Here is a 16,550-nt window from a genome sequence, read left to right on the forward strand (position 1 = left end):
GGCCATGCCCTTAGTCCCATGTGGCAACAAAGCAATGTGGATTTATTACAACATCCTAGAGTGAAATCTGAATGTGGTCAAGGGCGTTCAGAAGCGGTAAGGGTGGTGCAATGCACACCACAACTCAGGACCCTACCCCTTCCGACATAAGGAGTTTGGCCACTTGAAAAACAAGACCCAAGAGAAACCACTCTAGGGAACTGCAATCAATTAGAATATCTTGCCAGAAGAGACCTGACTGGAATGGTTTCTCATGACAGACCAGATGCCACTGAAATACTGTTTGATCAGATGAAAACAACAGCTTAGATCAGGCTGCTGAATCCTCCTCACAGAGCACACAAAAAAATCTTTTGTCATAGGGTCATAAGACTCTGGCAGAGGTAATCTCTCTAGACCAGCTGCCTAATTCCAGAAAGGCCTGCATATGTACCATTCCAGAAAAACGAGTGTCTATAATTAAAGGAGATACTAGAACCTTCTTTTGAAAAGGAGCCCATTCAAGCACCTGACTCCTGACCCACTGGCTGCAGCGTATATGTGTTCACTCAGCCTCCATTTGCTGAGTGGCTTATTGAAAGGAATTCAAACAAGAGGAGTTCCCAGCTAAGGAAAGGAAAGAGCAGAATTATCATCAATAAAGGGCATATAACAACAACCAAAGACTAAAAGGCTTCCCACATCCCAACAATAATTAAGCAGTAATTACAATGGGAAACCAATAGCAATTTTAAAATATATACAAATAAACCCAGGAATACCTTTTACAAGAAATGTGCAAGATCTATAAGGAAACACCAAAAAACTTTACTTAGAGACAGAAAAGAGATCTGAATAAATGAACACACACGCCAAATCCTGGATGGAAAGCTCTAAGATGTCAACATGAACTTTTAAAGGTTAATTTATATTGGAATTATTTAATTTGGATTTTGAAAATCCCCAAAAGAGTTTGGGGTATGGAGAATTGAAGGACTGACTACAAAATTCATCAGGAAAAATAAACTGGTGAAAAGAGCTAAGAACATAGTAAAATAAAAAAAGGAGGAGGGGGCTTCCCTGGTGGTGCAGTGGTTGAGAGTCTGCCTGCCGATGCAGGGGACACAGGTTCGTGCCCCGGTGAGGGAAGATGCCACATGCTGCAGAGCGGCTGGGCCCGTGAGCCATGGCCGCTGAGCCTGCGCGTCCAGAGCCTGTGCTCCGCAACGGGAGAGGCCGCAACAGTGAGAGGCCCGCGTACGGAAAAAAAAAAAAAAAAAAAAGGAGGAGGAGGGAAGAACAGAGATTTGCTTTACCAGATCCTGAAGTGCATAAAACCACAATGATTAAAACAGTGTACGCTGGCACAGGAAGAGCAGGTGGGTCAGTGGAACAGAAGAACAAGTCTAGAACCAGACTTAGCCATAAGCAAGAACTTAGTATACAACAGAGGCAGCAATCTCTCAGATAGTGAGAGAAGACTGATTCTGTAAAGGTAAATGACAAACTGGACAATTATATGATACATGAAGAGGCAATCTCTTTCATATATACCCTTCATATAGTAGAATCTTTTGAAAATAAAGAAAAATATAAACTCCTCAGTAAAAAATTGGGCAAAGGTTATCTAACAGGCAATTCACACATACACAAACTGTCAAAGATATGAAAATTGTTAAACTGTGCTAGTAATACAGGAAATGCAAATTAAAACAAGTTTGTGTGTTTCTGTTTGCTTTTTACTTATTAAATTCATAAGTCTTAAGGTAAAATATAAACTTGTGAAGGTACAAGGAAAATATGACCTATAACCCACCTGGTGGGCAATCCAGCAGTCAAGATCAAAAACTGTAACAATGTGGATACCATTAATTCCACAACTATACATTTATCCTAAGGAAAGAATTATGATGTTAGACAGAGAATTACCCATAAGGTAGTTTAAGCAAGCATCATTTATATTAGCAAAATACTGGGAAAGGGCTTCCCTGGTGGTGCAGTGGTTGACAGTCCGCCTGCCAATGCAGGGGACACAGGTTTGAGCCCTGGTCCGGGAAGATCCCACATGCCGCAGAGCAACTAAGCCCGTGCACCACAACTACTGAGCCTGCGCTCTAGAGCCGCAAGCCACAACTACTGAGCCCGCGTGCTGCAACTTCTGAAACCCATGCGCCTAGAGCCGGTGCTCCGCAACAAGAGAGGCCACTGCAGTGAGAAGCCCGCACACCACAAGAAAGGGTAGCCCCCGCTCGCCACAACTACAGAAAAGCCCGCGCGCACAACAGACCCAACACAGCCAAAAATAAAAATAAATAAAATAAATAAATAAATAAAAAATACTGGGAAGAACCTAAAATAGGGGATTGGTTATATGAGTTATGGCACATCCATATGATGTAATACTGGGCATTCACTAAAAGTAATGTTAGAAAAGGAGATTTAACGGTATTGGAAGATGTTCATAACATAGCTTGAAAAGAAGCAAATTATTTACTATATAATCCCATATTGATTTTTAAAAAGTATGCACAGGGCCTCCCTGGTGGCGCAGTGGTTGAGAGTCCGCCTGCCGATGCAGGGGATACGGGTTCGTGCCCCGGTCTGGGAGGATCCCACATGCCGCGGAGCGGCTGGGCCCGTGAGCCATGGCCGCTGGGCCTGCGCGTCCAGAGCCTGTGCTCCGCAACGGGAGAGGCCACAGCAGTGAGAGGCCCGCGTACCGCAAAAAGAAAAAAAAAAAAAAAAAAAAAAAAAAAGTATGCACAAAAGTCTAGGTGGATATAGAATTTAGCGGTTGCTACTGCTGCAAGGTCTATTACATGTAATGTTTATTTTCTTTGTGCTTTTCTGAACTTTCCAATTTTCTACACTAAACTATTTTTAAAGTTACTTTCCGAAAAACAATTGGAAAGATACATTTCAAAGTTCCATTAGTTTCCTTGGGCTGCTAGAATAGGGAGGATTTAATTTTACTATGATTTTCTATATTTCTCAAAATTTTCTACAAGATTAGTTTTTAAAAAAAGAAAGAACGACCACACACTCACCAAGGGTGTTTCCTTAGGAGGCTAGACCCACAAAATTACTTACAATGCAGAGAAGCAGAGGCCAAGTGACAGACATATCTACAGTGAGACTAAACGGAGCCCTCTGCCCTGGGGGCTTGGTCTCTGTGGGCTCTGGATCCCCAGCACCTAGCACCCAGCACCTTTGGTGCTCCACAAATGCCTAGTCTATTGAATGAATACCGCTGCCACCACCAACACCACCTCCCACCTCCACTATTCTAGAAGTCTTTTCTTCTATCTTCCCACCAATGCCAAGATTATTAAATGGGTGGTGTTGAATATAGTATTCTCATAGTGGAGTCCTGAGGCACACCAACTCTCCAGAATCTCTAACGTGCCTCAGAAAAGGCTTCTGTGTGAAAAAACTAACACAGGTATAATTAACTTCGCAATATTAAAGGGAAAAAAATCCAATTACTGAAAGTTCTTTTCCTCAGTTGCTTTTTTGTTTTCTTGAGAGCCATGCCAATCTTTTAAAAAAATGTGATGTTAAGGTAAAAAATGGCAAGGGTATATTAGCCTTTAGCAAAAGTGGTACTGCTTTATAGGATTCAGCTACTGAAACCAAGGGGACTACAAGTGCAGCTGTTCAGCGGACCACCAAACCCTAAAATCTTAAGCAGCTACACTATACGGGAGAAGAGCCCAACAACTTTAACCCTCCCTCCCCCCACCCCCGATTGCAGCAACCAGTGCTTGGTTAAATTAAGTAAATTTGAGTCCTGACTTCCTTCTCTTCTGCTCACATGCTCTAGACTAGAGAAAAAATGCTCAAGTCCTTAGAAGACCAAATTCCAAAAAAGAATGGACAATAAGGAAACTAGATAACTAACCTTTCAATAAGCAAAAGTAGAATGGCCACATGGAAGCAATCTGAATTATAAGCAGCTTGCTCAGTGATGACTTCAAATCCAATTTTCTAGAAACTTTGCCTCCACAGCCTCCTGTGCAGACTGTTTCTGTGTCTTTCTCGTTAGACAAACTACATTTCTCTAGGATAGAGACCATGCTGATTTAATACCCCAGTATGAACTTACTTAGTACCCAGTACTGAGCACAAGCTCTTAAGACACTGTAGGCAGAAAACAAACATTCTTGAACTGCTAAAATAAATGATAGGAACTAAGAGTCTGCATGTTGCAACTAAGACCCGGCACAGCCAAAATAAATAAATAAATATTTTAAAAAGTAAAATAAATGATAAAATTGACATCCTGTGGTATTCCTGCAGAGGTAAAAGGCACAAAGCTGTAGTAAGCCTAAGAGCTTACTACATCCCCTCACCTGAAGGGATGAAATTTTAATAATAAAAAAAAAATGCCTAGGGGGAGGAGAACTAGAAGACTTTTCAGCAGAAATAGTCCCAGTTTACCCAGTTCACCCCAGAGGCAGGAAGATGGGAGAGAATCTAAAGATGAGAAAGAGAAGCCACATCTGACTACCTTTCTGTCTTCAGAAGAGATACTTTGGAGTTTCCAGTTCATGATACGTAAATCCCTAATGCATAAAGACGCTCTGATTTCAAACATGGTCAGTCACAATCACAAAGAAATTGAAAGGGGAGAAGAAGGATGGGGAGAAGCATATGTGCGAGGCACACTCACCTTGCATCCATCACTCTCACACATGCTCGTGTGCACGCATGCATGCACACACACACACACACACACACAGTGGAGTAATGCTAGATCTTTGCCCCGTTCCAAGATTTTCCTTCCTAGTCAGGGCCTGGTCTGCCCTTTCACTGACGAAACATGTCATTCAGATCCTGACTATCAGAGTCAGGTTCCCTCTTCAAAGAGGGTTTGCATGAAATAACCACATATATTTACAGAACCATCATTACATATCATCTTCAAGCAGGCCACCAAGAAAGCCACTCAATCTGGATGGGTAGCCTGTACTTCAAATTGATGGGGGCTCAGAGACCAGAATGAGGCTTGTTAAATGGTTTGGAGCCCTTGCTGAATATGAGAATCACCTGGGAGTGTTTATACAAAAATACTAGTGCAGACTCTCAACCCAAGCCAATTAAATCAGAATTGCTAGAGATGAGGTCTGAGCATTGGTGTTTTTGTTTTTTTTTCCCCTAAAGCTTCACAAAGAATTATTAATTTTTTTTCAGTATGGTAAAAGCAAGTGGTTATGTCTTTTTTTTTTTTTTTAAAGATCTTTACTAGAGATAGAAGAAAATGTGCTTTAAAACACTCCACAGAGAGGGGTGGTTTTGACTATACAAGATTGGTAAAATATTGATAATTGTGGAAGCTGGGTGATGGATACATAGGAGTTGATTACATTATTCACTCTACTTTTGTATATTTGAAAAGTTCTATAACAAAAAGTTATTTTATAAAATCAGCAGAGGGACTTCCCTGGTGGCGCAGTAGTTAAGAATCCGCCTACCAATTCAGGGGATGAGGGTTCGATCCCTGGTCTGGGAAGATCCCACATGCCGCGGAGCAACTAAGCCCATGTGCCCCAACTACTGAGCCTGCGCTCTAGAGCCTGCAAGCCACAACTACTGAGCCCACGTGCCACAACTACTGAAGCCCGCACACCTAGAGCCTGTGCTCCGCAACAAGAGAAGCCACTGCAATGAGAAGCCCGTGCACCACAACGAAGAGTAACCCCTGCTTGCTGCAACTAGAGAAAGCCTGAGCGCAGCAATGAAGACCCAACGCAGCCAAAAAAAAAAAAAAAAAAGGCATCCACAAGAGACAAAAAATAAATAAATAAATCAGTAGAAATAAAAATTTGTTCTCTTACCCCCAAGTATATGAGTGTATGATGTATTTCATATAAAAAATATTTTTTAAAAACATTAAAGTAAAAGCTTTGCAAGTGATTCTAATGTGCAACCAGAGTTGAGACTGACTAGGCTATATCATTTGAAAAATAAAGATTTAAATAAGCAGCAAGAGGGGATCTAGGTGAGAGACAAACTCTAGCTTGTGGCAAGATGGAGCCCGGCGAGGGTGGCCGGCCTCATCTGAGTGCCTCACCATCTCCAATTTCTGCTATGCATACATTTGCCTGACTTTTGAGAATCTTTATTCACAAGTGAACTGTAAATACACATATACACATATGTATGTGTACGTGTATCTATATCTATATATCTGTGTGTGTGCATGATTTAAGACAGCGCTACCAATTATATTCAGTAGCATGTAATTTTTAAAAAGCACTATTTGTAGAAACACTGCCTCTGACCTAAAATGCTTTGGCCTTAGAATAGTCACACAGAAATGCATTGCTCAGGAAGAGCAGGCTGCAGGGGCTGAGGATTGGGGGCGTTGTCTTTGGGTCTATCTAAGTGATGTACGGGCAGTGCTGATTAGAGGGCCCTGAGTTAACTCTTGTATCAGATGCTAAGTGTGGGAAGTCAAGAGCCGCAACTAAGTCTCAACTTAATGAAAAAAGAATACATCAAAACTCCCCCCATCCCACCCCCAGAACCCGCAACTCACCTATTCTTCTCCATTTCATTGTGAGTCGATCTGAAAGAGGGAAAAGTAAAAGTAAGATTATTCTTGTCTTAAAGGACTACTCCAACACCAACACAACTATTTTAACTGCTTTGTCTCCCAAGTTGGTAGGAGAGAAGACAGAGAAAGGGCTCTACGAAAGAAATTAGTCCCTTTGGGGAATTAGATAAATGTAAAGATCTAAAACAGAGTTCAAGGAGAAGTGAGAGACTAAGAGGCATGCATTCCCTAGTGGAAAAGTAGTCCATTTTAAGAAAGGAAATAAGAGGGTTCTATTTACACAAAGAGGAGAACAGCCGCACACCGCTCTGTGAATTTGGGCTGTAGAACACCGCAAAGCTCTCTTCAGGCCGAGTGTGCAGCAGTGGGGATGGGGCACCCCACCCCAGCCCTGCAGCCTCTAGGTGTGCTGTTCACCAAAACTGTAGGCTAAGGTGTTTGACTACAGGATACAGTTTAAAGTGGATCAAAATAACCCTTCTTCGCTCAATCTTTCTACTCGCTGAAGTTATTTTATCATGTACAACCTCCTGAAAGATGCTACTGTTGAAGAGCTACCAAATTATTTCAGAAAGAGGCTTCCAAGACTCAGCTCAACGGAGAGATGATAGGCTAGTTAAGGCAGCACTTTGGGGGGAATCTCAAGTCCAGCTTTGCCACCGACTGGTTCTGTGAAGGAAATAAAATTCCTTACCATCCTGTCCTCGGTTAGCCCCTCTGTAAAGTGGAAATAAACATGACTGCCAGTTGTCTACTGAACAAGCGTGGATCAATGAGGTGGCAACTGTAAAAGTGATTAGAGAGTCTTGGATGAAAGCGGAGGTGTATGTGAAATCATACTCTTAGTGTGTTCATAGCTGACCCTGAATATAAGGTCTGGTCTAAGGATTTATGGACAGGTTTCCACAGAAGTCATAAGGAATCAGTCAATGTGGCTATTGTCCTTCTCATACAACTCATGCCTAACTAGTTATAAATAAACTTGAGGAACCTCCCAGCATTATAAAGGAGCTGAATCTTGACTTTACTTATGGAAATTCTCTGGACCCTAATCAGTTCAGGAGAGATGACACCCTGGCTCAGGTCAAGAATTCTATGGGGCCTTAAGTGGAACCTTACGGGGCCTAGGAGATAAATTCTCACAGTAATCATGGAGGAACACTACCTCTGTGAATGCTCAGCCACTCATTTACATCAAGAGGCACCACCACCAAGTTCATTCACACCAGAGACTGGGGGTGGAGTGTGCACGGGGTAGTCTTGAATGGGAAATTTCCAACCCAGCACTAAACTTCTCTTCCACAAGGCTTATGGAGTGCCAAGTTTTATTCATGAGGAAAAACAAATAATAAGATAATGACAGTATTTTCAATTTTAGAATATTTGTTTTCTAGATAAAGGACATGGGAACCTTAAAACTGGTTGACTTAAAAGCTTTAAATTGATTCACTTGGTTATCCTTCAGTGTTCTTCAGTTATATTTTTCTGATGGTATACTTCCTGTAATGGCCATCAGGATATCACAGTTAACAAGAGTCTGGCCTGCAACTGCAAACGTTTGGCTTTAAAGCACGTGGCATTCTGGTTTTAACAGGGAATAACAAGTTCAAAGCCTGACAGATTTTTTTAAATGGATGAAAGTATATGATGAAAGCTGGTCAGATTTCCCTGTTTAACTGTAGACAAGGACCACTCTGGGAAGGTGATGGAGGAGAGAAGGGTGGATATTTGAAAAGAGCATCATGGTCTCTGATTATAGAAAAATAGCAGCACACAGGGCACCCTTACCCAAAATTTCTGGATTCTTTGAAGATACATACAAAAAAATTCAGAATCCCCAAGATAACCTTTTTAACAAATTCCATAAGCAGCATAACACCTTCCGAACTTTGAACAGAGCTTTGGAAACTACAGATCTTATCTGATTACTTAAGAGTGTTGAACATATGGTGATTTTTACAAGCGGACTTATACCTAATGGCTAGGGCATTACTGAAGTACATTTGGTTTAGTGAAACTGAATTTGTCTTTAATAAAAAGCAGGCCGTTCAAAAAATGACCAGTTCAGAGACTGCCTGCCAACTCTGTTGATGGGAAAACATTTATATTTTAAATTAAAGTATCATAAGACTATACAGATACTTTGAGTCAAAATCATCTTCCTTGTGTCAAAATCATTTTCCATGTGATTACTGAAAAGATTTGATAACTCTGAAATCACTGATAAAGGTCAAATGTCACCATTTAAAAATATATTCTAACAAAAAGATACGTAAGCCAAACCAGTCCTTGGTTTAAAAAAGACTCACCCTGTCAAGTCAGCTATACGGCCACTGTCTCATAAAAGAACTGGGTGGCAAGTGCTGAACTTCCTCTTTCACATTAGTGTCAATGCCTGCTTTACCAATTTAACAAAACATACTTTTAAAAACTCTGGATTTCAATTCTAAATATTTAGTAACTGATTTCAAAAATCAGTAGGAAAGAAAAAAAAAAGATTCCATCTCCCTGTAGTTCTCTGGATGATTCCAAGACAATCAATATTCACAATTTCATTTGTTTTTGTTCTTTAAACAAGCAACTAGAGAAACTTAAGATCTGCATTTTCATTTCCCAAGAAGTTTGATATGTAGCTAAATCTTATTTTTTATTGTCCAAGGAAAAGTACCCCCCACACAGACACTACAAGCAAAGAGCCCAGCATTTCAACCTGAATTAACAAGAATAAACTGTTACCAATGGTTATGTAAACCAGCAGTAATCTTTCTATAGCCCTTACCTCAGTTCAAAATCCTGACCATATATGGCCTTGGATATAAGTCTAATTCAAATCAAGGGGTCAAACTGCATTCTCTGGGGAGATGTCTCACTGCTCAGGTAAGGGTCATTCTGAACAGGTCATGAAGGAAGTGAGTACATTTAAACAAAACAACCTGCTCTTGCTTCATATGTTTGCTTGGTGCCATCTTCAGGTTTAATCATGGTCTCTCAGAAATCCTTGCACCACTTAAGTTATTGCACAAATTCATTATTAGTCAAGAGTATGGACAACGGTGATAGCCTCCGGTCTCTAACCATGGAAAGAAAACCAAACCCATTGACAGAAATAACAGAGTTTTTCCCCAAATCCGGAGTTGCAGCCATTTCCCCAGGAATAAAGCTGGATTTTAAAGAGAAGAGAAAGAATCTATTTCTTGAATTGAAATTCTCAACTATCATTATTTTTCTTTCCTAATCAACTTTGGGGCCAAGCTACTTCTCTTCAACAACATCCCCTTCTTTTCCTCACCACTGAACATCCCCTCAACAACTTTCCTGTGAAACTTAGAAAAACAGAGTGCTAAGGATTAAGCTTAGAAAAAAACAGAGTGAAAACTTTGAAAAAAATAGAGTGAAACTTAGAAAAAAATAGAATGCTAAGGATTAAGCCTTGACTATTAATGTGAGCAATTCCTCTCAAATCATGAGTGGACAAGGATAAAAGTAACAAATGAGCTACACTTATCCAGAAAAATAAACCAAAAGGCTTCAACGTTCTTCCAAAAAAGTTTTAAAAAATACTGTAACAAAAAGCAACACAGATAAATTGTTGTATACCATTGCATAATACAAGTCAGCATTAACCTTCTTCTTAAAGGCTGTCAGTACTCATGCACAGTTTTACTTGTTACCACCTTCAGATAATGTTAAAGGTGGGAGGGAAGTTTACAAATTTCAAGAACTACCAGGCAACTAGTGAACAGATCCATCCTTCACGTGCCTTCCTATTCAAGAGCTCGGCACATATATGCTGTTCACTCATATCCTGTGGTTCTTCCAGTGCTAAGAACAATGGGGTGAATCAAGGACAGAAGAGGCAGCAAGGACACGGGAGTTTAAGGTTTAAGTGGGAAACCTCTGGCTCTCGGTAGTCTGTATTGTGCCACAGAGGCGGACCAAATACAGTTACTCGCGGGGAATTTTCATGAGAATGGGAGACGGATAAGGATTCTAAATCAGTGTTGAAAATGTCAATGTTTTTAATTTACTGGAATAAAAGGTATAATTGAATGAGTCTAATAAAAACAGATTTCCTAGCTAACTTATATATTAAGGGCAAAGAGGGGAAAAGAAGGGTGCAGTAGCATTAATGGAGTACTCAACATGTACCAAGAAGTACATTCAGGGTTTTAGTATGTGATTTCACTGACCATTAACCAGTATTTACTTCCCAGTGAAATCTACAAATTTCAAGAACTACAAGGCTAACATAAAAGGGTTGTGGCATGTTAATATTTTAATATTATATGTTCCTGCATCACCAAAAAGGCACGTTTTAGCCTCAGTCGTTCCTCTTTGCTGTTATAAATAGAGTGACAAATTAGATTATCAGACACATAACTATTTAATTTACATGTCAAATATGAAATCCTATCACCTATGCCAAGTCAAATACTTTAACACGTTTATAAAATCTTTACTATGAAAAGTAAAAAGTGGATAATGTCCAGTATTTTCAATTATAGAAAACTTGCCCTGAATTTGCAACTTCTGAAGGCAAAATATTGTCACTGTTGCTAATCTCACTTGACGTTTCCACAGATTTTTATTCCAAAAGGGAAGAAAAGCAAAATTAAGTTTTAAAAAAAGTTCATAAAGAAACAGAAAACATTTCCATTTCTCTCTTCTTTTCAGTCCCCTCAACCCAAATAGAAGGGCTTCCTCCAACGCCTTAAGACCATGTGTACATTACTGAATCATGATCGCCACTTCATTTACATGATTATAACCCTGTTATAATCACAACAGGCAACGTCCATTCTGCAGTTTGTATCATTTACAGTATAACCTAAAAGGGAAAGGGAAATATTTACCAAATTACCTGCTACTGCTGTTATTCTTCTTGGATTTGCTCCTCCGTTTTAAGGCATCTCTGTCCTTGTTATTGTATGGTAACATGGAGGCATAACCATGTTCAGCTTCTAGAAAACCGGAGGATCCAGTTAATGAATGAGCCCCGAACATTCAACACTCTCTCCCCTCCATAGTATTTCCTTTTTAAGATTGATTTATTTTTCATTAAAAGAAGATGGTGGAAATAATTAAACGGAGCAAGGTGGAATTCTTAGAACAATGATTGGTTTTTTTAAAATTGAGTGAATACCCTCAGTGCGGAGCAGGTGTAAGGAGCATTCCAGCTGCTCATTGTTGAGAAAGACACAGCAAGTCTCCTGGAGCCTGCGTTTCCCACTGGCAACGTCCAGCAGGTTGGTGTGTATTAAGTGGGACCAGCCTCAGGCGAAGGTGCGGGGCAAACACCGGGAGCCAGAGCCCGGGAGGGAGGGTGGGGGGCAGAGGAGGCTCTGCTCCTCCGTCTGAGAGACCCGGCGCCAGGCCCACTTGGGGGCCGGCCGGGACGAGCCCCAGTGAGGTAAACCAAGGGCCCGGTTGAGGGGGCCCCGGGCGCCCCAGTCGCGACGGGGTGCGGAGCGGGCGGCGCTCCGGACCCCGGGGCAACGGTCCCTTTTCCACCCCCATTCATTGCCTTTGGGGCAGCGGCGGCCTCCCTTCGGACCGCGCGTGGGGAGAGCTGGAGGGGTTGGGAGCGCTTGCGGTCGCGCTCTCAGCTCCTTCAACTACCCCCGGAGCAGTTGGGCACCCGGACCTGCGGCTGGGCCCCTCAGAGCCCCCAGTCCCCGCTCGGGCCGGACTCCTCCCATCCCCGAGCACCTCTCTCCCGCCGCTCCAGGTAGTCGGCCGCCTCCAGCAGCATCTGGATGTTCATCCGAACCGCCGCCGCCATTCTGCACCGGGGACCGGAGCCACTGGACCAACCCCCACTGCCCACGGGCTCGCCGCCGCTGCCGCCGGACACCCACGCCCCGCTGTGGACCGCGCAGAGCAGGGCTGAGAGGAGCTCTCTGGCGACCACGCTCGCCGGAAGGGGGAGGGGACCGGTGAGCCGGGAACCACCGACACCGTGACAGAACCCAAAGAAGAGCAGCAGCCGCCACCACCGCGGAGTGTTTATCCCCGACTCACCGTCCCCCCGCCCCCAGCCCCTTCTCTTGACAGGCCCGTTTCGGCTGCGTTCCTCATTGGGCACCCCAAAGAATGCCCCGCCTCTGGCCCTGTCCGATTGGGGGAAGGCATTACGGCCCCGCCCCTCAGGGTCCGCTCCTCTCGCTGGTTGGTCACGCTTGATAAGGTCCGGGCTCCACCCTCTCTTTCCAATTGGTGATAGGATTCGCAACTCCGCCTCGTGCTCCTTCCCTGTTTTCCATTGGTTCTATACCGACAACCGGGCCCCCTTTTGCTTTGTTAGTATTGGCCAAGAGCAACAGAAAGCAAGCCACTCTGCCTGTCTCCCATTGGCGGAACCTTCCTACACCTCCCAGCTACGATGACGTCACCTTTCCCCAGGCCAGCGAGCCCTGAATGGCTGGTGGTCAGCGGCCCGGCTGCTCCTCGCGGTATCTGGCATGGGCCGTCAGGGCTGACCCGGGCGCCGACGGTGGTGATTCACCGGCCGCCGCCAGGCTCGGCTCCACCCGACCCCACCTCGGACCTGTTGCCGGGACCTGTCTCCGGGGAAAAGTTCCGGGGACCTTCTGGGCGTCCCTCGAGTGGAAGCTGGCACCGCGCGTCACCTGGGCGCTCTGCCCCGCTCGGGTTCGGGGCTGGATCCCTGGGCCTGCCGGCCGAGACCCGGAGGTTACAGGCTTCCCGAGGTCGAGGGCCCAGCCGCGAAATCTCTCCGAAGGGAGAGCGGCAGACAGCCCGACGGTAGGGCAGTGGGCCTGGGGCTCCGGCGAGCGCCACGTGGCTGAGGGGCTCGGGGAAAAGCCTGTCTCCTGTCCAGTGTTCGCCGCCCAGCGTTTTTTTCTCTCCTCAGAAAGCGCTGGAATAGGGAGGCTGTATACAGCGCTGAGCTCTCCAAAGGCACTAGGCACTACCCCCGCCCCAAGTACTGGCTGATTACTCCCTCACGCGACTGGGTTTTAAAAGCTCAGAAACTTCCTGTACCTACAGATTGGCGATGAATTCTGAGATTCTTTGACATAAATCTTTTTCGGGGTTTTCCCTTCCCTTTTAATTCTAGAGGAGAACACGCAAAAATAATCCTTCCTTTTCAAGACGGCTATGAATGGTGTTTGTGTGGTACCAATATAAATGTACGTAGAACTAAAAACTTTATTTAGGAATCGTTCCCTAAGCTATCTCAAGACCCAAGTTACTTTGTTAATATACTGACATCTCCATTTTAAGAAACGGAAATAAAACTCTTCGTAAACTGAGAGTCCTGAATATAGAAATGAGTAAAGCATGAACATATTTAACAAAGCTTTTTAGAAAAGTTTATTGTTGCCAATATGTGAAAACAATAGCCTGTCAGGTAACTTACCTACATTATTGCTAATCCTCAATATAACCCCATTAGATAGGTTAATTATCTACATTTTGCACATGAGGAAACTGATGCCCAAGAAGCTAAATGACTTTCCTAGACATCCATTCAGCCAGAAATGGAAACTGAACCTAGATCTGTTTCACTCAGAGCCCATGGTGTCAATGCTCCAGTTGGTAGCTGTTCTAAAAACAAGACAACTAAGAGACGGATTTCCCTATGAGTCACAAACAATGACACTCAAACACTGGGGAAAAAGAAAGAAAAACATTACGATGGTAAGTTTTTAAATGTGTCCTTTTTAATGGTTGACAAATCCATTAAAATTAAATAAACTCAACAGAATTAATACGTAGAATAAATGCAATAAACCAGGCCTGACATACAGAACACATATCTTCTGGTTTTAATGGTTAATTGGACCTAAAAGGTGATTCTTTATGAAAACTAATAAATATTCACCTTTACCACTGAAGATAAAGATTTTCAAGAAAGCACAAAAAAGCTAGAAGAATGGGAATATAAGTTTTAAAGAGTATGTTTTAACTGCAAGTTATCTGTAAAACAAATTTGAAAATCATAGTGAAATGAATACAATTCTAAAGTGCCCAAACTGACAGTAAAAACACTTTGATTTCATTACCTTAATTTTGGATTTTGTATACTTCTATATTTTCTCTTTGATTTTATTATGAACACTCAGAATCTCTTTATTCTTTCCCTTACCCTCAACTCTTTTTTTAAAACCCAGTCTTATTTCAAAGTCATGATCCTTCCCCTAGAATTGCTCTGATTGAAAATCACACTTATAAAAAATTTAAAAAGGGGGCTTCCCTGGTGGCGCAGTGGTTGAGAGTCCGCCTGCCAATGCAGGGGACACGGGTTCGTGCCCCGGTCCAGGAGGGTCCCATATGCCGCGGAGCGGCTGGGCCCGTGAGCCGTGGCCGCTGGGCCTGCGCGTCCGGAGCCTGTGCTCCGCAACGGGAGAGGCCACAGCGGTGAGAGGCCCGCGTACTGCAAAAAAATAAAAAATAAAAATAAAATAAAAAAGGAAAAAAGTTTGAAATCTGAGATATAGCAAGGAACCATTTAAACACCAAGAGGTCTATCTTAAACTCCAAACAAAAATACTAAGTTATATAACAATCAGAGAATTAGACTAAAGAATGGACACCTTTCTGTTCCTTGGCAGTGGTGGAAGACATGATCAGTAAGCCAGTAATACCAACCAGGAATTAGTATCATGAAGAACTCCAAAGGGCATTTGGTGCCATCTACTGGACATCAAGCAGTAAGTATAAAACAAAGGGTTTTTTCTTGTTTTTCTGGAAATTATTTTACACAAATACATTACAATGACCAGTTAAATAAGATAATCTGAAAGTACAGATTTTGAAAAAAGAAATGAAATCCTCAAACAAAGTAGAAGTGGTGACTCCCAGCATCTAGCACTTCAAAGGCATTACATAAGCACTGACAGATAGGCACAACCCCCAAAATAAGAATTCGAAATTCCAAAATGTTTGAACCTGAATTTTATGACCAGAATTTTAAATAAAAAGCTATCTGTAATAAGATAAACATAGGCTGACAATGGTTTATATCTTTGATCAGGCATCAAGCTAAACTAATAGAACTGGGGAGTAAAAGAAAATATTGAAAATGGGAACCACAAAAGATTATACTTGTCAGATAATCTTTACTACATATTTTAGAAAGCCCCAGTTTCCTTCCTCTGAGGGGTTTATACTCCAGGTGGGTATAGGACAGTATGTAAATGCCGATGCTGAGGGGAAGGTTCATTAAATGCAACGGGAGCTCTGCCAGAGAAGGTGCCTTTCAGTGAGTACCTCAGAGTGGCAGGGAAGACACTGTTGATAGTATAATCCTTAACTGTCTAAAAAGTTCCAAAACTGCTGAATTAAAAAACACTATTTATAACTGAGTTTGACATAGTTAACCACTATGACATTAAAATGAATTCTGTTTTATAAATTTTTGAGGAATTGATTTTATTCTTCTAAGTGTAAAAATCAGAACTGTGGGCTTCCCTGGTGGCTCAGTGGTTGAGAGTCCGCCTGCCGATGCAGGGGACACGGGTTCGTGCCCCAGTCCGGGAAGATCCCACATGCCGCAGAGTGGCTGGGCCCGTGAGCCATGGCCGCTGAGCTTGGGCGTCCGGAGCCTGTGCTCTGCAACGGGAGAGGCCACAACAGTGAGAGGCCTGCGTACCTCAAAAAAAAAAAAAAAAAAAATCAGAACTGCAATTTTCTGCTTTAATATCAGTCCCTTCCTTTGTGGCTACTTTGGACACTCTAATATCATGATACCCAATATCAGAAAATTAAAATTTAAAAACCTTTAAAAACACTGCTTTGCAAAAGTTAGTTATTCCACAAATATTTGCTACTTTAAAAATAGAGCAATGGCTAGACAGGGGTACATACATTACACTGAACACTATGTAGCAGTTAAAAAAAAAGGTAGAGGTACATAAGTTGGCATGGAAACATCCCCAAGGCAGTGCTGAGTAAATAAGTTGTAAAATGATCCTTAAAGCATATTATTTGTGTTAAAAAAAAAAAGAAGGCCAAAAAAAAAAAAAAAAAGAAGGCCAAACTGTAT

At 42.5% G+C, this 16,550-nt stretch overlaps 2 protein-coding genes across 2 annotated transcripts in view; one reads left to right on the plus strand and one right to left on the minus strand.

Moving 5' to 3' along the window:
• Positions 1-12,560, minus strand: part of MXD1 (MAX dimerization protein 1) — a 28,094-nt gene extending 15,534 nt beyond the window's left edge. The window contains exons 1-3 of the mRNA XM_081254394.1: positions 12,248-12,560; positions 11,400-11,499; positions 6,521-6,550 (exon numbers count right to left, since the gene is read on the minus strand). Coding sequence (XP_081110520.1) covers positions 6,521-6,550; positions 11,400-11,499; positions 12,248-12,320 — 203 coding nt within the window. The 5' untranslated portion in view covers positions 12,321-12,560. The remainder of the gene's footprint in view (positions 1-6,520; positions 6,551-11,399; positions 11,500-12,247) is intronic.
• A 217-nt stretch (positions 12,561-12,777) lies between these two features.
• On the plus strand, positions 12,778-16,550 carry LOC308627683 (uncharacterized protein). The gene is made up of 2 exons (XM_081254017.1): positions 12,778-13,303; positions 14,076-16,550. Exons 1-2 carry the CDS (start codon positions 12,921-12,923, stop codon positions 14,146-14,148), a joined length of 456 nt encoding a protein of 151 aa, XP_081110143.1. The 5' UTR covers positions 12,778-12,920; the 3' UTR covers positions 14,149-16,550.

The sequence above is a fragment of the Mesoplodon bidens genome, assembly GCF_964165515.1.
Source record: "Mesoplodon bidens genome assembly, chromosome: 14".
Lineage (NCBI taxonomy): Eukaryota > Metazoa > Chordata > Mammalia > Artiodactyla > Ziphiidae > Mesoplodon > Mesoplodon bidens.

What these genes read in the sequence shown, in the direction of transcription:
- LOC308627683 (XM_081254017.1), top strand. Translation starts at nt 12,921, where the DNA reads ATGACGTCACCTTTCCCCAGGCCAGCGAGCCCTGAATGGCTGGTGGTC. An exon ending in GAGCGGCAGACAGCCCGACG is followed by an intron (nt 13,304 to 14,075) that starts GTAGGGCAGTGG and finishes TGTTTCACTCAG; the next exon opens with AGCCCATGGTGTCAATGCTC.